General features: G+C 35.9%; 1 protein-coding gene across 1 annotated transcript in view; it reads right to left on the bottom strand.

Annotated features, from left to right (window-relative positions):
• Positions 1-23,141, bottom strand: part of LOC142353881 (multidrug resistance-associated protein 1-like) — a 653,144-nt gene that overhangs the window by 2,606 nt on the left and 627,397 nt on the right. Inside the window, 5 exon segments of the mRNA XM_075406110.1 lie at positions 7,364-7,522; positions 7,988-8,134; positions 8,388-8,489; positions 9,645-9,771; positions 22,810-23,009. Of these exon segments, the coding sequence (XP_075262225.1) occupies positions 7,364-7,522; positions 7,988-8,134; positions 8,388-8,489; positions 9,645-9,771; positions 22,810-23,009 (735 nt within the window).

The following is a 23,141-nucleotide window of genomic DNA, read 5'->3' as shown; positions in this document are numbered from 1 at the left end:
TTTGACGATATTTATCATATGGGAGCAACACCAGCTGGAAAAAAACTTAATGACAACAATACTCCACCCAATAGATGATTGTCCAAACATTAAATAACGCGGCTTAAAAAACAGGCGCAGTGTACACTTCCTTTTCGACTTCGCGTTTTCGTAACAGTTTTAATATCAAGTAATTGGACAATCATCTACTACTTGGAAATGGATAAACACTCGAAAGCGCTTTTGTTTATAAACGTGCAATCCCTAAGATCCCATCATGACCAACTGTGCTGTCAACTAGAAACCCTCGAAACCAAACCAGCTGTAATAGCTGTATGCGAAACCTGGCTCACTGATAACGATCCCATAGATATGTATTTCATAACAGGGTATCAACCATTGATAGTAAAAAATAGAAACGACAAAAAAGGAGGAGGCGTTGGCTTTTTTGTACGAGAAGATTGTAAGATAATATCTAATTTCTTTTTTGAAGAAAATCTGGAACATCTACTCCTATCCATAGAGAGCGGAAAAAAGCGAATAAATTTCTGTGTTCTATACAGGCCTCCCTCGGAAAAAATTCAAAATTTCCTTGAGACTTTTGAAAGTTTATTGTTCAAAATAAACGCGATGAAAGAGGAAACTATTATTTGGGGTGACTTTAATATTGATATCTCTGATGCATATCATCAACAGTACCAAAACTTGATCAATTCATTTAATTATGAAATGCAAAACGCAGAACCTACAAGAGTAACTAAGTTCACGCGCAAATGTATCGATCATATTTTGTCAAAACAATCGAAAGAAGTATCAACCCTGAAATGGTCTTTCAGCGATCATTACGCTCTAATTTATGAATTTGATTTTTCAGTCTCTAGCTCTCAATCTAATGAATTTTATTACAGTCGTGATTTTATGAGAATGATCAGAATTATTTGAATTTCCTCTTCATTCTCCAACATAGATTAAACAAGACGAATAATTATGATCTTGAAAGTTCATGGTGTCAACTAAGTTCAATCATTCTACAAATTTTTGATGATAAATGTCCAATTACGCAGAAAATCTTCAAAAACAGTTGGATGACAAACAGGTTAAAGAATCTCATTAGCAAGAGAGATCGGGCACATGATACACTCATATCTCACCCAAATAGTAAAAATGAAGTCCGGTTCAAGCAATTACGTAATTTAGTAACAAATGAAGTGCGAAATGCTCGCAAACAACACTATGATCAAAAACTGACTTTATCAGGTAGTCCAGCACAAAAATTTAAAGTGTTCAAAGAATTCCTAGGGCAAAGGAAAAAATCAGTAAAAGACATTGATGTGGAAGAATTTAATCACTTTTTTATCAACGTAGGGAAGAAAGTGAGTAACACAAATTTTCACAATGTAGACAGTGAGCCAGGTTTACCATGTCACGACAAAACTTTTTTCTTATTTCCCGTCAACACTATCGAAATATTCAACATATTAAGTTCATTAGAAAACAAAAGCACAGCGGGTCATCGTGGAATTAGTAATAAACTTTTAAGATTTGTAGCTTCTGTAGTTAGCTATCATGTGGCTAAGCTGATAAATAGGAGCATTCAAGAAGGGTTTTTTCCGGTTTGTCTTAAAACAGCTAAGGTAATTCCTATACATAAAAATGGAAGTTTTGAAAACCCTTCAAACTATCGACCAATTAGTCTATTGTCATCCCTAAGCAAAGTGTTTGAAAAAGTCTTGAATACAAGAATGGTTGAATTCCTCGAAAAACATCAACTTCTCTCAAACGAACAGTTCGGTTTCCGGCCAAAACGCTCATGCACACACGCTATCGCATCAGTTACAGAACTGATGCGAAATGTTATTGACTCACAAAAAATGGGTTTCGCTTGCTTTATTGACTTTCAAAAGGCATTTGACACAATTGATCATTCACTTCTGATAAAAAAAATTACAAAATTTAGGCTTTCGAGGAAAAATTAGTACACTCATTGCTTCATTCCTGTCAGATAGAAAACAATTTGTAGTCCACGGATCAAAAGAGTCGAAAAAAACGGAAATTAATGTAGGTGTTCCACAGGGATCAAGTTTGGGCCCATTGCTGTTTCTTTTGTTTATCAATGATCTGCCTCAAATTGTTCAAGATAATTCAAAAATAGCACTTTTTGCAGACGACACAACAATTTTAACATCAGGCAATAATTTGGAAATTGAGGAAAAGCTCAATAATGACTGATTAATTTCAAAAAGATTGAAAATTGGTCCTCAAGAAACAAACTTGTCATTAACAGTAAGAAGTGTAAAATTGTTGGTTTTGGCCGGAATGTACAAAAATCAAAAAATCTGCTATCAGGCGAAGTGCTTGAAGAAGTAAATTCATTCAAATATCTAGGAGTGTTCATAGATAAGCATCTCAATTTTGATCTACACATTGAATATGTTGGCAAAAAATTAGCAAAATTCAACGGAATGCTGTTCCGAGCAAGAAACTTTTTTACGAAAACTTTTTTATTACAAATGTATAATAGTTATGCCAAACCAATGATATCGTACGGCATTTTAGCTTACGGTTCCGCAAAAAAAACTCAATTCGATTTTCTGTCTACAAAAACGCATTTAAAAGGCTATCTTTTTCAAAAAGAGAGAAGACCATGTATGCTATCTTTTCAAGCGTTACAACGTGCTGTCAGTTTTTGACTTATATTTTGACGCTCTTGTAAAAGAGATCCTGGATCAGATTGCAAAAGTTTCTCCTTTGAATTTTCTTGATGTTGACAGTAACGAACACGCGGGCATCCATTAAGTCACTCATCCCTTTACCAAAATTTAAAACACAGACTCAGAAGAAATCCTTGAGATTTTCAATAATAAAAATGTTCAACTACCTTGCTAAAGAAAGTCTATTACCCAAACAAGTATCTAAAGAACAGATTTTTTCGATTCGAACTAAACTTAGGGCATATTATTTGGATAATAAAGATGTTTTCGATTTGTTTTTTTAGGTATTGCACGTTTTTTCTCTGGGCACCTCTTGTAGAGTCATTTGACTCGTATGGTGTCCAAGGTGGTAATTTGATTAAACTTAATATTCTGTATAAAATGACCTGTATCATCTACCATCTGAATTTTAGCAATCAATCAAAACCCAAACATCTGCTAATAATTAATTATTATTGAACCATCTTCGCACTGCACCATAAGAAACTTGACAGTTCTATTCACTGAAAGCCAAGGTGGCTTATCTTAGCAACAGTTGCAAAAATATGGTTACTATTGTGACAACAAACGCAACTGTTTTATCTACTGACTACAACTGCTGCTTAAGACCTAAGAGCTCATAAGATTTGAAACATCTCATTGAAGAATATGATTCAGCTTGATATCTCCTTCAGTACCCGTCAAAAAATTATTTACACGATCCTGTGTGAATAAACTCCCATTTAAATTTGCCAAATATCAAAATAGGGGAGGAAACAGTTCCCCATTGTTATCTATTCCTCACATGAACTTGGTGGAGTATGCATTGCACTAAGTAAAGTGTATTTATAAGACCAAGACAGCGAGTATTAATAACTCAATTTAATAGATCATAGTATCACTCACATAATGTGTATCAGTTGGTTCAGAGTATAGCACAAGATTTCAAGCAACTCAGAGATCCCGATTACTTTACCAAGAAGCGTGTGAGTAATTGTTCCGATCCTCTTGAGGGGGGAGGAACTACATACTCAAATGGGTTTTTCTTTGTTCCGTGAATTTTCGCCGCTCGATATATTCATCGTAGAGAGTTGAGACTGGTATCACTAGAAAGCTCGTCCAGCGTAGAATATGGAATTAAAAAGATTTTTTTTAAATTTTCCTTTTCTACAGGGAGTTATCGAGGTTTAAACTTCTGAGAAAAGAAGAGTGAATTCACGTTGTTTTTATTCACATTTTCCGGAATTTTTGCCTAAATTTTCGTCAATTTTGCTTAAATTTGTTATAATTTTTAAGAATAGTGTCGTTGATTTTATTTTTGAAGAACAAGCATTGTTGATTGTTTTGATTTAATTTTTCTGGTCAAAAAATCTGGATAAACATTTCAAAATTTAGCCTTTTTCATCAAAAACAGCACGAAAAAAGCTACTTTAGTCCACTTTGATTAAATTTGCCGACAGTAGACCCCCAAACAACACTCATACAATCTTTGTAGACTCAGAGGGGGGCTATTTCTACTTCAGAGTCCGCTGAGAGTGCACTGTAGTTAAAACTTTTTTTTTTACTTTCGTTTTTGCTAACTTTACTCGTTGATTATCAAAAATGCAGAATTTATTTTGAGTTTTCAACTAACAAATTAGCTATATCTACAACATTCGAAAAATCAATTGTTCCTAACGGACAATAAGTATTAGCAGGGTTAGTTTTGGGCCATTCTTGGACTGTTACAATCCAAAAAAAATCGGGTTGTAATCAGTCGGTCTTTTTAAAAAAAAGACTTTTTTTTAATAATAAAGAACAGAACATATCAAATCAAAGCTCAGGAGTGATAGGTCCAACCAATTCGCTTGCTAAGCAGCTCCAAGCTAATGCATTTAGTTTTTTAATTGAAAGTTTATGGTCGTTTCTTTTTTTAAAAATAATTGACTTCAATAAATAATGGCTTAATTAACTTTTCCTCTATTTTTTTCTTAATTTGTTCAACTTCCAGCTTAGTGTCAGCAAAGAAAGACTGCTTCTTCTTTCTACTGATTGAACATTTATTCTCGGTTGCAGTTTTAAGCCTGAAGTTATTGTTTTCTGGCTTTGATACTACAAGATTTCAGATTTTTGTTTTTGATATTTGCCAGTTTTTCACGTTTTCTAATTTTGTCACATTATCACATTATTGACAGTTCTCATGTCACCTTATTAGCATTCAGAATAAGGCACAATTGAACATATTAAAATCCTGAAAGATGCGTTTTAACGGCCCCGACGCCTCTTTATTGAAGAAATCAATTGAACTTTTTAATTTTGTCTCTAACTGTCATTTATACTTTGTCGTTTCAGTCGTATGAAATTTCATGTATAGTGATAGCTTTCATTGGCTTTTCATGGAAGAATAGAAGAACCGATATTCTGATATTAGTAAATAGCTGATGGCTTTCATGACTTTGAAAACAATCGTTTTCCAAAATTAAAAAAAAAACTTTTTAACTTCGCAATTTTGTTCTTTTTATGTTTCTTTTTGTTACCTAATCTCGTTAGTTAATTACAGGTCAAATATTACATTATGGGTGTCAAGGGAATAAAAGGGATTGGTGTCCCAAAATCTTTTTTTAGAGAATTTGTTATGACCTTACTGGCTTCGACACCGGTTTTTCACAAAAAAAAGTAAATTAATTTGATTTTTGTCATATTTGACGTTCCTTTTGTAGATGCAAGAAAAATTCTGGATAATTACAGGTCTCGAGTACTTCCTTTTCATGAATAAACGACCCTATTTAAATAGCTCTTTTTGTAATTAATGCCTTTCATGACATTGAATGTAATTTTATTTCGAAAAAAAAATTAAAAGTATTACATACTTTAGCACTTCGCTTTTTTGTCTACTTGTTACCTAGTCTTACTAATGAATGGCCACGTACTACATTATAGCTGTTTGATGAAGGCGCAATCAAATATATTTGAGTGCCAAAATTTGGCTTGACGGTTTGACAGCGTTTTCTGGCAAGTTTCAATTGAAATTTTGTTTGTTCTTTGTTGTTCTTTTTAGCCGCTTTAAAAAATGAATAAGGACAGGTCCTAATGCCCTTCTAAAGAATCAGTGGTAATCGTAAATTTGTGGTAACATTAATTGATTCCTAATGGTATTTATTACTTTGAAGTTAACTGTTTCAAAACATAGCCGGCAGATTGCCGGAAAATAGCCGCGATAGACGCTTGTGGCCTTCCATGAATTGAAACAACTAAAGAAATAAGATAGACCAGCAGTTCTTTAATAGGCCACTAGACTTTTTAGGTTAGATTCGGACTGTCAATTTTATGACAAATACGGTCTATAAGGGGAGCTTTTTCAAAATTGATAATCGAAATCAAAAACTCAAGACTAATATTAAAGAATTAGGGCATATAAGTTTGCAAATACTTAGATGCACACTATTGATTTTTAATTAAAATGTTCATAACATAGCCGTCAGATTGCCGGAATAGCTGCGAAAGAATAGACCTGCGTGCCATATAATAGAGATAGAAACAGATACAGATCTAAATTGAAAAAAAATTGACGCCGCTCAAAAAACTAGGCTAAAAACATTCAGCAATAAATTAATACAGCTTGTTAAAATTCATTCCACAGAAGCCTCTTATTAGGGACCTTTACTACACATAGGAGTTCCTTTGACCTTAAACAAATTCAAATTAAACTTTAAAGTGCAAAAGTCATTTTATTGAGTGAGGTAAGTCATGTATGATCAAAATCTAATCACGCAAATAACCTAAAACCTTTCGCAAAAGCGAGTGAGAAATGACGTCACGCGCGCAAATGCCGTTAGTGAGAAGAAGTCATTCAGAAAATTTGACTTTTCAGCTTTGCGGTGTGAACAAATGTAAAACGAAAAAAAGAGCGTCAGACGACGAAACAAAAAAAAACCAAGAGCACCGCAATATAGCTACGCTCAGCTTACAGCTTCGCAGCTATAAAAATTTAAAGTTTCATAAGTGAGTTCAGAAGTCATTTTTTCGAGTGAGGTAAGTCACGCAATTGACCTAAAAGCAGAAATGACGTCACGTACACAAATTTTAATTGCAAAGGAACAGAAGTCAATTCCAAGAAGTCAGGTCGTAAGAATCATCGATGGAGACGACGAACTAAAAAAAACCACGATGTCCCCAATAATAGCCGCTATCGCTTCGCGGCTATTAAAAAATAAGTCAATTTTTTTACTTTACTGTTTTTGTTCTTTTTTGTATAACTGTTACCAAACCTTTTTATGGACTGGTCGCATATGTTTTCTGGTGATTTATAAGTTATTTTTGTTTAGTTTAAGGTTTATCTGACGGTATGTAGACTTTGTTATTAAATTTAGTTTTTAAGAGGGACATAAATTTTTTGATGTAATTAATGTTTGTTGTTGTTGTTGTTTGATTTAGCTGTTCGTCTTGACTCGCTTTCTTAATATTGACATATTACAGCAGTCTAATGCATCAATTTTTACTCCACTGAGTTATTTGCTTTGGAGGCTATCTTAGCGTTCATACAGAATTTTTTGAAAAGACTTGGGCTTTTTTGGGATTCGCAAAAAAATATTTTTTGGGTTTTTCTATCTGTTGCTCATTTGGTAGACAATTATGCCAAAATGTGGATGGGCGGGGTCGGAACATTATGTGCCATCGCACATTACCGAGCCGCCTTGTTACTCTTATATCCCCACCTGAGGTATGATAGTGATGGCGGATCTGAGGTCATGCAGTCCCAGCTTCTTAATGTCCAGAGAGTCAATGGCGATTGTTCCGGCACTATTTTCTACAATCCGGAACAGGGATATCGTCATCGTACTCTTCCCAGAACCGGTACGACCCACGATTCCAATCTATACAAAAACAAAATATTTTGATTGCAATTAACATCTACACTGTGGCCTCCATCTACGATTTTTTGCCCTCGCCTATATGTGAATTTTTTGTCTCAAAAAGTCTGTTACCGTGGATGTTACCGCTTAATAAACATATAAGTTCTGTAATCTTTTTTCACTAAAAGGAAGCCCTATTGAGAGTTTGAATAATTCTGTAAGGCACAAAAACTCAAATACCACAATTATTTATACACTCGAGTCGCGGCGTCGATTTGCAAAATCCGAGACAATTTCAATTGATTATTTATGATCCCGTTCAACCCAACTATTTTTTTTGCAACAAAAGATTTTAAAAGTCTTACATATTGAGCACTCGTCTTTGGAAACTTTCCAAGTTTAGTTTCAAATGTTGAACTAATAATTATTACTAAATTGTCAAACGGAAGACAATCCATATGGAAATGGAGAAATTGGAGCAAATACCTTTTCGGATGGGTTGAATGTGCAGGTGACGTCCTTGAGAGCAGGCGAGAGATCCTCCCGGTACTTGACTTCAAGGTCACTGACCTCTATCTTACCCTCTGAAGGCCACTTTTCAGGCAGCTGACCTGGCTCACTGTCCCATTTAGCCTACAACACATTTGAAAAAATTCGAAACACACTAGTACAAATTCATTACATCAAAATAATGTTCAAAATCCAAAAAAAGACATGCTCATCAGATTTGAGAACTTCGCATATTTCAAACGAACAAAATTTAAATATTTTCGAACAATATACACTATTGACAACCACTTGACCAGCTAGAATTGCATTGGCAATGAAATGTTCAGTCCATAAAATCTTTAGGATCGCTTCTTGTTTTTCTCATTTTTGAGCTGACCTCTGGTTTGAGTTTGCAGTACTCTCGTATCCTCTCCACAGCCACGATGTTCGTCTCAACATCTGACCACATTCGACAGAGCCAATTCAACACTTGTGAGCACTGTAAATAAAAACCATCTTACCAATTCTGTTGCAACATTTTAAAATGACAGATATTCAATAAGTCGCTATTTTTCACAGAATTAAAAGATAACCGACTAACATCGGACGAACAATTGCTCTAACTTGATTATCCGAGGTTGGCTCTGGTAAAAGCTACCATATGCTTAGTTATGCTAGCCGCACTGGGTAAGGGGCAGATAAGCGACGGGTTGGGTTGAAAATTGTGAGGGTCCAACACTACTGCACAAAATCACCTTATAAGCCGTAAATTTTCCCCTGAACAGTTTCGGTCACCCGTACACTTGGGGACCAAATATCAAACAGAACTACGCCCCCAATTAATGATCTCGTGTTTCATCAGGTTTTTCGTTTCTGAGGACGAAAAATCAAATCAACCCGACGAAATCAGCTAGACAAAAACTAAACATCAACCCGTTAACAACGGAGGAATTGCTCTCGAACGACTGGCGGGGCAAACAATTTTGAAGGGGGCATAGGCTAGCGAAACTTTTATGGTGAAAAATTATTCTGACTGGAGAAGGGTTCGAACCCGCGTCCACTCTGATGAGAGTCGTTGACATTAAACTCTACGCTGTGCGGGCTTTTTACATTCGTCGCTCACAATCCATTTTATATTAGCAACAGACTTAATTAATTTCCGGATGGCGCGCAATTCAAATAACTCAAAAATCAAAGTGTGAAAAAGTCACACAAGAAGTGAATGAAAAAACTGTCAAGCGGAAATTTTGCATTAAGAAACATACGCTCACGATGATTGCTTCAAACTTCGTTCGAAAGCAATTAAAAACCGCATGAACACACTAGCAGGACTGAACGAATCGCTACCAACGATATTTGACAAAAACTAAAGTTCGGTAAGGAAACTTCAAATGACATCATTAGAGGCTATTTTAGAAAACTATTAAGATTTGAAATAAAAAATGTATCCAGTTTTGGCGAACATATCATTTAACTTTTAGTAAACTACCGCCAATTGACCTCACCCGCTTGCGAAACAGAGAAAAATTTCGATCACGTAGAGCTCAAAAAGTCAATGACGTAAAAACCGCTCAGAAGTCAAAAATGTCAGGCAAAAACGTTGCTAAAAAGGCACACAATTGAAATAATTGGTGCATTGAACTGTTTTACTGACCGATATGGCGTATGTGAAAGCAACTCCTGCATTGCCAGCAGACACTCCCTCTCTGAAGAAGACAAGGATGAGAGCAGTGGCAAACACTATCCCCGTTCCAATGCACTCCAGCCTCACTGCCAGCCACCTAAACAGACACCCATCCAACTTAGTAGTGATACCAAATAGGAACTGACTGATGAGCTCTGATAAACTAATGAAATAGACTTAAATGGCGGTTTTAACCGTGTCTTAGTTCGCTCTTTTGAGAATGCAAATTTGGTGAAGGAATACTAAACATACTTGGAATATTGCTCGAAAACAGCCGCAATAAATTTCCATCTCCTACTAGTATAAGTTGATAAAATACTAAGGAAATTAGTCTCGCTTAAAGAGGGGTCCTGAAAAAACAAATCTAGTAACAGAGCATAACCGATTAATAAGTGATTAGATTAGCACGAGTCGAGGCTAACTTCCATTTTCGCAAAACCCAAATGTTGCCTACCAAATATGGTAATGCTAAGTCAAGGACCTCCATTTGATTTTAAAGTTCCAAAACTTTGTCTTAAAGTGTAATGTTTTTACATTTGTCTAACTTCAAATTGATCGGAATCGCCGTTTCAGTAAGGTAAAAGATAACGACAATTTATAACGACAATTTGTGAAAACTTGTCCACGGTGAAAATCAGAATTTGATTCATGTTCATCCTGTTGACGGAATTTTCCAGGACACAATTCGCCACTTTTTGTTCCGACCCCTCTTGAGGGGGAGGAACTATATACTCAAAAGGGTTTTTTTTTGTTCAGACAATTTTGGCCGATCGATATATTCATAGTAGAGAGTTGAGGTATTATCAGAAAGCTTGTCCAGCGTAGAATATGGAATTAAAAAGATCTTTTTTATTTTCGTTTTTTACAGGGAGTTATCGAGGTTTAAACTTTTGAGAAAATAGAGTGAATTCCGTTGATTTTATTCACATTTTCCGGAATTTTTTTACTAATATTTCGCTAATTTTGCTAAAATTTGTTATTTTTTAAGATGAAGGTGATTTTATTATTAAAGACCAAAAAATATGGTCGGCTATTTTTATTTAATTTTTTTGTCAAAAATTCTGGCTAAATATTCAGACTTTTTCATCAAAAACAGCACGAAATAAATTTTGTTAGTCCATTTTGATTGAATTTTCAGGAAGTACACACCCAAACACCACTAACACAATCTTTGTAAACTCAAAAGTGGGCTATTCTTACTTCAACTTCCGTCGCGAGTGCTCCGTAATTAAATCTTGCCATTTTTTGCTAACGTTACTCGTTGATTATCAAAAACGCAGCAATTATTTTTGGTTTTTTAACTAACAAGATATCTATATCTATAACATTCGAAAAATTAAGTGTCCTCAATGGACAAACAGCATTAGCAGAGCTAGTTTTGGACCAATCTTGGACTGTTACAATCAGAAAATAATTCGGATTGAATCAATCGGCCTTTTTTTTAAAAAAAAAATTGATCAATTTTATATATTAATTAAATAACAGAACATTTAAAATCAAAGCTCACTAGTGAAAGGTCCAATTCGCTTCCTAATTAGTTCCAAATTCTTGTATCTAGTTTATTACTTGAAAGCTTATGGTCGTTTTGACTTTGAAAATATTTAACAATTATGCCAAAATTGAGGATGAGCGGGGTCGGAACCTTATGTACGATCGCACATTACCGAGCCTCCTTGTCATACATATAACTATTATACATATTATTCATATTTTCACATATTTCATATATTCAGCGCATCAGTCGTAATTATCAGCAATCGCGTTCAGGTTTAAAATTACAACGCTTGAGAGGGTCTTAAATTCCGCGAAAGGTGCACTTGTTCAAACGAACAATAGCCTAATGAAATCCTGTAAAGATTTAAAGAATGTCGAGGGAAGTTCCTTCGACAAACAGAAAATAGCGCCATAGCGAAATTCACTCAGTTGGAAAACTTACCGGAAAATTTTTTGGTTGTCTTCAAAAAACCTGCAACTTATAAAGATCTTTTCCGTTCATGCCCCTCAGTACGCTATGTACCCCTCGTTCAAGAGCATGTTGCTTGCCTGGTAAAATACTATAAAAAACTGGCATGTGCTTCTGGAGGGGTGCAAATAATATGCACCCACAAAGCTGGGGGGCACAAACGGAAACGATCTCGTACCACTTTTATCTTTAAACCCAAACAGACACAAACAAGACAATGTCACAATTATCAGAACATAACCGACTAACGTCGTCCGAATTGCTCTCAAACGACCGGCGAGCCGTTGGCTTCGGTACTAGCCAGCTGGGTCTTAGAATGCTAACACTAAGGGGTGTGAGCGGTGTGTGTGGCAAGCTATGAGGGGATAGGATTGTGGGAGTTGAACGAGAGGGGAGACCAAATCGCCAGTTTGGAGGAGGGTGGACGGCGGGTCTCGAAGGCCGTTTGTGGGGTGGGGGTGACCTAAAGGGCGGTGAATGAGGGGGCCAAACTTTTAACAAGATTAAGAACCGCCCTTCACACCCTGAAATTGTCTCAAAACACTTTCAGTAAATCGCACACTAGGAGACTACTAAGGCGTAGGGCTCTAACAGAGCTCCTTAGCCACTTAAAGCCCTCTGGGCTCTACCTATTTATCCCGTCTTTGAGGACAAAAAGGCAAATGGCTCAGATGAAAAATCGGTCCAGCGAAAAATCACATAAAAAAGACAACAATATAACTGCTACCAACTTCGTTTGAGAGCAGATAATAACAATGTGTTAAAAATTGCGGTCGTGAAAATCAATATAGAATGGTATCAAACGTATCAAAACACTATATAGAAGAAAAAAATTCGAAGGAAGAATGAATCTAACAAATTGAAAAAACACGAAATCCAAATGATACTGAAAAAATGCAAAATAACGTGTCCAAAAAATTTCCTCTGTACCACACGTTAAATCCATCCCACAAAGTGTTGGCTGAGCAGTTTCAGGAACAAACAAAGAAGATGCAAAATTTGCCTTCATTGCACAAAATTTATCTGCTTATCCAGTTTCTGTCGACAGGAGCCAGGGTAAAAATACAACATAAAAACCTATAGCGAGCAGTTACCGGTAAATTTTCTCCAGAAAATGCTGTACTCTAAATTGCGATCAAAACAAGAACTGTCAAAAGATAGGGAAAATTTATTATATCAATTGCTTTTGAAAAACCAACAGCAGATTGCCCTGATGAATTGACTTAATTTGCGTTGTTAATCAATTTTATTTGGCTCTTTTGAGCAAGTATAATTGTTGTATGAATACTCAAAACAACCCGCAGATTGCCGAAAATAGCCGCCATTGGTTTCCATCTACTAGTACAAGTTAGTAGAATAATATCAAAAAGAGTACTTCAATACGAGAGAATTAAAACATAAACCGACAAATGTCGGAAGAATTGCTTTTGAACGACAGGCGAGGCAATTTAATTCAGGGGCTGTAGCCTAGATAAATTTTTCTTTAGGGTGCAAAAAACCTGTCCCCCGCCGGGATTCGAATCACGGACCTCCCGATCCACAGCCACAATCACTAAACATAACCGACTAACGTCGGGCGAATTGCTCTCAAACGACCAGCGAACCGTTGGCTTTGTCAACAGCTAGCCGCGATTTAGTGACCTCAGGGAGCTACCTCTTTATCCCGTTTCTGAATACGAAAGACAAATGATTCAGACAAAAAATCGACAAGCGAAAAATTGTATAAAAGAAACAGGATTAATATATTTGCTTTAAATTGCTTTTGAGAGCAATTAACAACGGTTTGATAAAAGTGCCTGTTAGATCATTTATGACAAAAAACATTTCAACTATAACTCATTGAGGATCAGAGATGGTGACATTACGCCAAAACAGCAGCTGAAGTGCTGAATCAACAAAAAGAGTGAGAGAGAGACAAAACGTGAACGAGAAAGAGAAGGAAAGGAACCCCAACCGAAAGAGAGGAGACATGATTATATTCCATGATTGGATTCGACAATGCAACTTCTAGTTTTGTAACCTTGTTAATAAATAAATCATATAGAAAAAACTGCCCTCAGAAAAGGGCACAAATATGGAAAAAATTTGAAAATTGCAAATTTTAACAAAATCTTGCTGAAATTCATGACAATAGTATCTTAAGAACCATTTCCTTGTCTCAAGAGACTATCAAGTATCCCTGTTTCAGAACTGAAATAGTTTCACCGGCACATAAAGATCCATACGCTTGGAACATAAAAATTTTCCAAAAACTTGAAAAGTTTAATTTTTTTTTTACTTTTAAACTAAACGTTTTAAAGTTTTTAAATATTACTAAAACTGGAGTCATAAAAAAAATTGATCACAATCCCATTAACTCTAGAAACTATGCAGCAGCTTATTATCAAACCTTGGAGGAGGTGCCAGGGCCTCTGTTGCCGGAAAAAATTCAAAAACATGAAAAAAACTGCAAATATTTTAAAAAATTGGTTAAATTGGTGATGTTAAAATATTGAAGAACATTCCATTACATCTACAAACGATGCAGTAACATATAATCAAACCCTAGAGAAAATCCCGTGGTTCTTGAGAATACGAAAATCTAAATAAAATGACAAAAAATTTCAAAATCTTTAAAAAAATTGCAAGTTTTATAAAAAAAATTGCTAAAACTTGTGATATTAAAAAGTTGAAAATTAATCCATGACCAAAAAAAATTTTCCAGTAACTTATTATCAAACCCCAAAGGAGGCTTTTTTGACCCTTCAGGCTCAAAAAAACTGAATAATGACTATAAATGTTAAAAAATTGGAAAAAAAATGGCAAAAAATATCAAAAATATGCTAAAATTGGTGATGTTAAAATCTTGCAAGACATTCCGTTTAATCTAGAAACTATTCAGTAACCTATCGTCAAACCCTAGAGGAGGTTCCGTTTCTCATAAGGCTGAAAAAATCTAAAAACCTACCAAAAACTTTAAAAAAAGCAAGTTTTATCAAAAAATTGCTAAAATTCGTGACATTAAAAAGTTGAAAAACTAATCCATGACCGTATAAAATTTGTCAGTACCTTATTATCAAGCCCCATAGGATATTTTCTTGCCCCTGGGTCTGGAAAGACCTAAATAAGGAAAAAAATGTCCAGTAATTGAAAAATTGCACGTTTTGTCAAAAAATTGCTGAAGTTCGTGATGCTAAAATGTTGACACCATTCCGTTACCATTAGAAACAATGCAGTAACCTATTATCAAACCCTAGAGAAGGTTCCTTGACACCTAGGGCTGATAAAAAACACAAAAATGTCAAAAAAATTTCAAAAAGCTTGAAAAAAATTGCAAAATAGTATAAATTTGCGTTTTTAGCAAGCGGCTGTTTTTAGCAAGCGGATTCGAACCACTGACCTCCCGATCCACAATCACTAAACATAACCGAATAACGTCGGGCGAACTGCTCTCAAACGACCAGCGAGCGGTTGGCTTCGTCAACAGCTAGCCACGATTTAGTGACCTCAGGGATCTACCTCTTTATCCCGTTTCTGAATACGAAAGACAAATGATTCAGACAAAAAATCGACAAGCGAAAAATTGTATAAAAGAAACAGGATTAATATATTTGCTTTAAATTGCTTTTGAGAGCAATTAACAACGGTTTGATAAAAGTGCCTGTTAGATCATTTATGATAAAAAACATTTCAACTATAACTCATTGAGGATCAGAGATGGTGACATTACGCCACAACAGCAGCTGAAGCGCTGAATCAACAAAAAGAGTGAGAGAGAGAGAGAGAGATAAAACGTGAACGAGAAAGAGAAGGAAAGGAACCCCAACCGAAAGAGAGAAGGAGACAGGAATATATTCCATGATTGGATTCGACAATGCAACTTCTAGTTTTGTAACCTTGTTAATAAATAAATCATATAAAAAAAACTGCCCTCAGAATAGGGCACAAATATGGAAAAAATTTGAAAATTGCAAATTTTAACAAAATCTTGCTGAAATTCAAGACAATAGAATCTTAAGAACCATTTCCTTGTCTCAAGCGACTATCAAGTATCCCTGTTTCAGACCTGAAACAGATTTACTGGCACATAGAGATCCATACGCTTGGAACATTTTCCAAAAACTTGAAAAGTTTATTTTTTTACTTTTAAACTAAACGTTTCAAAGTTTTTAAATATTACTAAAGCCGGAGTCATAAAAAAGTTGATCACAATCCCATTAACTCTAGAAACTATGCAGCAGCTTATTATCAAACCTTGGAGGAGGTGCCAGGGCCTCTGTTGCCGGAAAAAATTCAAAAACATGAAAAAAACTGCAAATATTTTAAAAAATTGCTTAAATTGGTGATGTTAAAATATTGAAGAACATTCCATTACATCTACAAACGATGCAGTAACATATAATCAAACCCTAGAGAAAATTCCGTGGTTCTTGAGAATACGAAAATCTAAATAAAATGACAAAAAATTTCAAAAACTTTAAAAAAATTGCAAGTTTTATAAAAAAATTGCTAAAACTTGTGAGATTAAAAAGTTGAAAAACTAATCCATGACCGTATAAAATTTGTCAGTACCTTATTATCAAACCCCATAGGATGTTTTCTGGCCCCTGGGTCTGGAAAGACCTGAATAAGGAAAAAAAATAACAAAAAATTGAAAAAATTGCACGTTTTGTCAAAAAATTGCTGAAATTCGTGATGCTAAAATGTTGAAACCATTCCGTTACCATTAGAAACAATGCAGTAACCTATTGTCAAACCCTAGAGAAGGTTCCTTGACACCATGGGCTGATAAAAAACAAAAAACTGTCGGATTCGAACCACTGACCTCCCGATCCACAGCCACAATCACTAAACATAACCGACTAACGTCGGGCGAACTGCTCTCAAACGACCAGCGAGCGGTTGGCTTCGTCAACAGCTAGCCACGATTTAGTGACCTCAGGGAGCTACCTCTTTATCCCGTTTCTGAATACGAAAGACAAATGATTCAGACAAAAAATCGACAAGCGAAAAATTGTATAAAAGAAACAGGATTAATATATTTGCTTTAAATTGCTTTTGAGAGCAATTAACAACGGTTTGATAAAAGTGCCTGTTAGATCATTTATGACAAAAAACATTTCAACTATAACTCATTGAGGATCAGAGATGGTGACATTACGCCAAAACAGCAGCTGAAGTGCTGAATCAACAAAAAGAGTGAGAGAGAGACAAAACGTGAACGAGAAAGAGAAGGAAAGGAACCCCAACCGAAAGAGAGGAGACATGATTATATTCCATGATTGGATTCGACAATGCAACTTCTAGTTTTGTAACCTTGTTAATAAATAAATCATATAGAAAAAACTGCCCTCAGAAAAGGGCACAAATATGGAAAAAATTTGAAAATTGCAAATTTTAACAAAATCTTGCTGAAATTCATGACAATAGTATCTTAAGAACCATTTCCTTGTCTCAAGAGACTATCAAGTATCCCTGTTTCAGACCTGAAATAGTTTCGCTGGCACATAAAGATCCATACGCTTGGAACATAAAAATTTTCCAAAAACTTGAAAAGTTTAATTTTTTTTTTACTTTTAAACTAAACGTTTTAAAGTTTTTAAATATTACTAAAACTGGAGTCATAAAAAAAATTGATCACAATCCCATTAACTCTAGAAACTATGCAGCAGCTTATTATCAAACCTTGGAGGAGGTGCCAGGGCCTCTGTTGCCGGAAAAAATTAAAAAACATGAAACTGCAAATATTTTAAAAAATTGCTTAAATTAGTGATGTTAAAATATTGAAGAACATTCCATTACATCTACAAACGATGCAGTAACATATAATCAAACCCTAGAGAAAATTCCGTGGTTCTTGAGAATACGAAAATCTAAATAAAATGACAAAAAATTTCAAAAACTTTAAAAAAATTGCAAGTTTTATAAAAAAAATTGCTAAAACTTGTGAGATTAAAAAGTTGAAAAACTAATCCATGACCGTATAAAATTTGTCAGTACCTTATTATCAAACCCCATAGGATGTTTTCTGGCCCCTGGGTCTGGAAAGACCTGAATAAGGAAAAAAATGTCAAAAAATTGAAAAAATTGCACGTTTTGTCAAAAAATTGCTGAAATTCGTGATGCTAAAATGTTGAAACCATTCCGTTACCATTAGAAACAATGCAGTAACCTAATGTCAAACCCTAGAGAAGGTTCCTTGACACCTAGGGCTGATAAAAAACAAAAAAATGTCAAAAAATTTCATAAAGCTTGAAAAAAAATTTCAAAATAGTATAAATTTGCGTTTTTAGCAAGCGGCTGTTTTTAGCAAGCGGATTCGAACCACTGACCTCCCGATCCACAGCCACAATCACTAAACATAACCGACTAACGTCGGGCGAACTGCTCCCTAACGACCAGCGGCGGTTGGCTTCGTCAACAGCTAGCCACGATTTAGTGACCTCAGGGAGCTACCTCTTTATCCCGTTTCTGAATACGAAAGACAAATGATTCAGACAAAAAATCGACAAGCGAAAAATTGTATAAAAGAAACAGGATTAATATATTTGCTTTAAATTGCTTTTGAGAGCAATTAACAACGGTTTGATAAAAGTGCCTGTTAGATCATTTATGACAAAAAACATTTCAACTATAACTCATTGAGGATCAGAGATGGTGACATTACGCCAAAACAGCAGCTGAAGTGCTGAATCAACAAAAAGAGTGAGAGAGAGACAAAACGTGAACGAGAAAGAGAAGGAAAGGAACCCCAACCGAAAGAGAGGAGACATGATTATATTCCATGATTGGATTCGACAATGCAACTTCTAGTTTTGTAACCTTGTTAATAAATAAATCATATAGAAAAAACTGCCCTCAGAAAAGGGCACAAATATGGAAAAAATTTGAAAATTGCAAATTTTAACTAAATCTTGCTGAAATTCATGACAATAGTATCTTAAGAACCATTTCCTTGTCTCAAGAGACTATCAAGTATCCCTGTTTCAGACCTGAAATAGTTTCGCTGGCACATAAAGATCCATACGCTTGGAGCATAAAAATTTTCCAAAAACTTGAAAAGTTCAATTTTTTTACTTTTAAACTAAACGTTTTAAAGTTTTTAAATATTACTAAAGCCGGAGTCATAAAAAAAGTTGATCACAATCCCATTAACTCTAGAAACTATGCAGCAGCTTATTATCAAACCTTGGAGGAGGTGCCAGGGCCTCTGTTGCCGGAGAAAATTAAAAAACATGAAACTGCAAATATTTTAAAAAATTGCTTAAATTAGTGATGTTAAAATATTGAAGAACATTCCATTACATCTACAAACGATGCAGTAACATATAATCAAACCCTAGAGAAAATTCCGTGGTTCTTGAGAATACGAAAATCTAAAAACCGACAAAAAATTTCAAAAAAAACAAGTTTTCTAAAAAAAAAAATTGCTAAAATTTGTGAAATTAAAAAGTTGAAAAACTATTCCATTAATTCCATTGCCATTAAAAATTTGTCAGTAACTTATTATCAAACCCCATAGAATGTTTTCTGGCCCCTGGGTCTGGTAAGACCTGACTAAGGAAAAAAAAATGTAAAAAAAAATTGCACGTTTTCTCAAAAAAATGCTAAAATTCGTGATGGTAAAATGTTGAAACCATTACATTGCCACTAGAACCTACGCAGTAATCTATTTTTAAAACCTAAAGAAGGTTACTTGACACCTGGGGCTGTTAAAAATCAAAAAATGTCAAAAATTTTCAAAAAGCTTGAAAAAAATTACAAAATAGTATAAATTTGCGTTTTTAGCAAGCAGCTGTTCGTCAGTAGCAGCCATGGGAGGTTGCACCGGGGCTAATTGGGGGGAGGGGGCAACACTAGGGTGGGGGGGGGGGGCAAAAGCGCGATGGGGGGTTGGGGGCAATAGGGGGGGTCATCAGTGGGGTGGGTGTCTTCAACCTCTAAGAACCGCCCTCTTCACACCATAAGTATAAGTCTCCAAAACAGTTTGAGCTGAAACACAGCTGAAAGGCTCTAAGAGCACTTAATGCCCGCTGGGCGCTACCTGTTTATCCCGTTTTTGAGGACGAAAAGTCAAAAGCGTCAGACGAAAAATCGGTCAAGCGAAAAATCGCATTAAAAAAAGACCGACAGGACTAATATAATTGCTACAAACTTCGTTTGAGAGCGATTAACCACTGCGCTACAGATTACTTAACTCTCCTATTCTGCAACCGATTTAAAATTAGCTTTACTTCGGAGCAATAGAGATCACTCAAAAATGAAGAACGAAAGCGTGAAAAAGTCACTTGAGAAGTCAAAGAATGTTCTAGAAGAAAAACGCAAAAAAGTCAAGCAAAAAATTTGCATAAAAAAGACACACACGTTTACAATAAATGCTATGAACTTCGTTCAAGAGCAATTAAAAAAAACAGTATTCCAGCTAGTATCCCTACAGTAAAACGTTTTTGTCAAAGTTCTCAACGTGTGATATGTTTGTACATTTTTCTAACTTAAAACTAATTTGAACATGCGTCAACTATTTAAATAATAAAAATTTCTAATTGGTTAAAAGTGAAACTAACCTAGAGAAGTCAAAAAGATTTCACACAAAATGTTGAGCAAGCTGTGAACTAAGGTAAAGCAAAAACTTTTATTCGACGAAGTAAAAAAACATACCCGGCAGATTGCCGGAAAATAGCCGCCGTTGATTCCAATAAACATGATTGGGATTGAAAGAATAGCAGATATCGAATTCAATTTCTTATTCTGACTCTGTTCATTTTGAATTGCTTTGCTGAGCAACTGATGTTCAAATTCAGTTTTAGCAGAATGAAAGAAGAGAGAAACTAGCCTAGAGAAGTCAAAAAATATTTCACGCAAAATGCTGAAAAAGCGTCAAAATGGTAAAGCGAAAAAAAGTTCGACCTTAACCTACATTGGCCTTTTTAAACGTAGTGTCCGAAGTTTTCTAATTTGGCAAGCAGTTTTAACTTAATTGCAAAATTATTGAGAGTACTGCTTCTGAGCTGAAAGCTATGTTTATTATAATACAAAAAAATTGTTCTAATGAAAGATATCCTGATGCAAGATAACTCAATGTCCAACCTTGGTCGCTTGACCTGTTTCCTTTGATTTTACTTCTACATTATTAGAAAAAATTTCTGGATTTCAAATTTTACAATAAATACTTTCCCACAAGAACCGTAGAGAGCAAACACTTGGCAGCCATTAAATTCATTAGCGCTTCAGGCCCAAACAGATGAAAATATAAAAAGCGCAAAACATTAGAAACTAATTTTATTATAATAATTAACATAACCGACTAATTTCGGGCGGATTGCTCCCAAACGACCGGCGAGCGGTTGGCTTCGTAAGTAGCTAGGCACGGTTTAGTGAGGATAGCTTTAGCTTAATTGAAGGGGATGCACCTGTGGGGGGGGGGGGATGGGGGCAACGGCGGGGAGGGGTCTTTGGCTGCACCGAGCCCTTGCCGGCCTGAAAGATGTGCAGGGGTGGGGATTGGGGGGAGGGGCGTAAAATGGGGGGTTCTGATGGGGGGTTGTTGTGGGGTGGGGGGATTGTTGTGGGGTGGGGGGGGGGGGGGTTGAGTATCAACCTGTAAGAACCGCCCTTCACACCATAAGTCTCCAAAACAGTTTCTATGAATCGCATACTAGTGAGCTTTAAAGATCTAAGAGAACTTAATGACCGCTGGGCACTACCTGTTTATCTCAGACGAAAAATCGGTCACGCAAAAAATTGCATACAAAAGACCGACAGGACTAATATAATTGCTACAAAATTCGTCTGGGAGCAATTAAACATAACCCACTAGCGTCGAGTGAATTGCTCTCAAACAACTGGCGAGCAGTTATGTTCATCTGTAGTTGCTGCGGTATATTGTGTCTAACTCTAGCTTAATTTAGGGGCTTGGGTGGGCATGAAGGGGGTGGCGGTGAGCGCGGCGAGGGGAGCGGGTTGGGTTGGGCGTGTCCTGTAATGTAATGAGGTTGAGGAGGTGAGGAAGTCAAGTGCGGGGTGGGGGTCAAGTGAGGTGTTTCTCAGCACCGCCCTTCACACCATGAAATTACGTCTCCAAGCCAGTTTAGGTGAATGGGATACTTAGTTTAGTCAGACGTAAAGCTCTCCGGGCGTTACCTGTCTATCCCGTATTTGAGGACGAACAGTCAAACGGGGTCAAACGAAAAATTAGTCAAGCGAAAAATCGCATAAATAAACATACCCGGAAAATCGCCAAACGCCAAAACTTTAGCACTGTACATACTACAAAACAAACGCTAGCATTGACATAAATCTGTGACTTCATGACCTCCCACTTCGCCAGTTTCTTTTATTCCATGGTTACCCACCTCCTAACGCTACACTGATCAATTTGAGTGAACCGCACACGTAGAGAACACAGGGTACGATTTCATCGGTCACTAAAACTTCGAGGCAGAGAGCTTAGCTTGAAAGATTAAACTTATACTTAAAGAACTAAAAGTGTAATTTGTTTGCCCTAAACGTAATGTCCTAATTCAGGACACTAAGTTTTAGGGCAAAAATAGACTTAGATAGACATCTAATTTGTGACACTTGAATCAAAGCGCTATAAATAATCGACCGCTTCACTATCGGAGACAGCGACGCTTGGTTGACTAAGATCTACTCAGACAGCTAGTGCCCTCCGGGCTTTTTTCGTTTTGAAAGACGGAATTTCAAGACGGCCAGGTAAAAACGGAATTGAAAGACGGCCAGGTAAAAACCTGCATAAAAAGGCACAAGTGTACAATAATTGCAACAAATTTCATTCGAGGGCAATTAAGTAAGTGTGAACACATCTTGAAGGAAAGAAAAAGCACCAATACAACGCAAACTCCAATACATTACAAATTATAAAGCTCGAGCGCCTATATACTAGCTCTTTAAGTAGCGGATGGCAGATGTTAAAAACGTAAACGAAAAGTAAACCGAATTTACAAGTCTCAAAATCAAAGGGCAAAAAGTCCCAAAATTCAAACTGTCAGTCAAAAATTCGGCGTAGAAAGGGACACACTATCACAATACTTTCTCCAAATTACATTTGAGACCTATTAATAGCATGTGTCCAGGTGGTTATAGCTTTACTAAGCCTGGGGGAAGTGAAGGGAACAGAATAGATCGACGCAAACAATCATGAGATTTTTTAACATGTTTTACGCAACTACTTACCTATTCATGACCATATTTCCGTATGTTGTCTTGACGAGGGTGTCCACTAATTCCTGGTTCTTACGAATGAAATAGTCGTTCATCTGGTATGCCCTGATGTCTGTCAATCCCTGTAATGTCTCCCCAAAATTGGAGTAAAGAGGCGATTTCCACATTGACTCAATGCGCTTCACTTGCCGCGATGTGGCCACGTAAAATTTCTAGAACAAAAACCAACCGGGTTCTTGAAAATAAAGAGGAGGTTCGAAGCTAAATACCTGCATAGGCTAAAAGTGTTCTTATTGCATCCGTCTTCGTATTAACTTTTTTGATACTGGCCTAAATTTTATACA

This window comes from Convolutriloba macropyga, chromosome 15 (genome assembly GCF_964194025.1).
Source record: "Convolutriloba macropyga chromosome 15, txConMacr16.3, whole genome shotgun sequence".
Taxonomy (NCBI): Eukaryota; Metazoa; Xenacoelomorpha; order Acoela; family Convolutidae; genus Convolutriloba; species Convolutriloba macropyga.
This window is presented reverse-complemented; position numbering and strand designations above follow the sequence as displayed.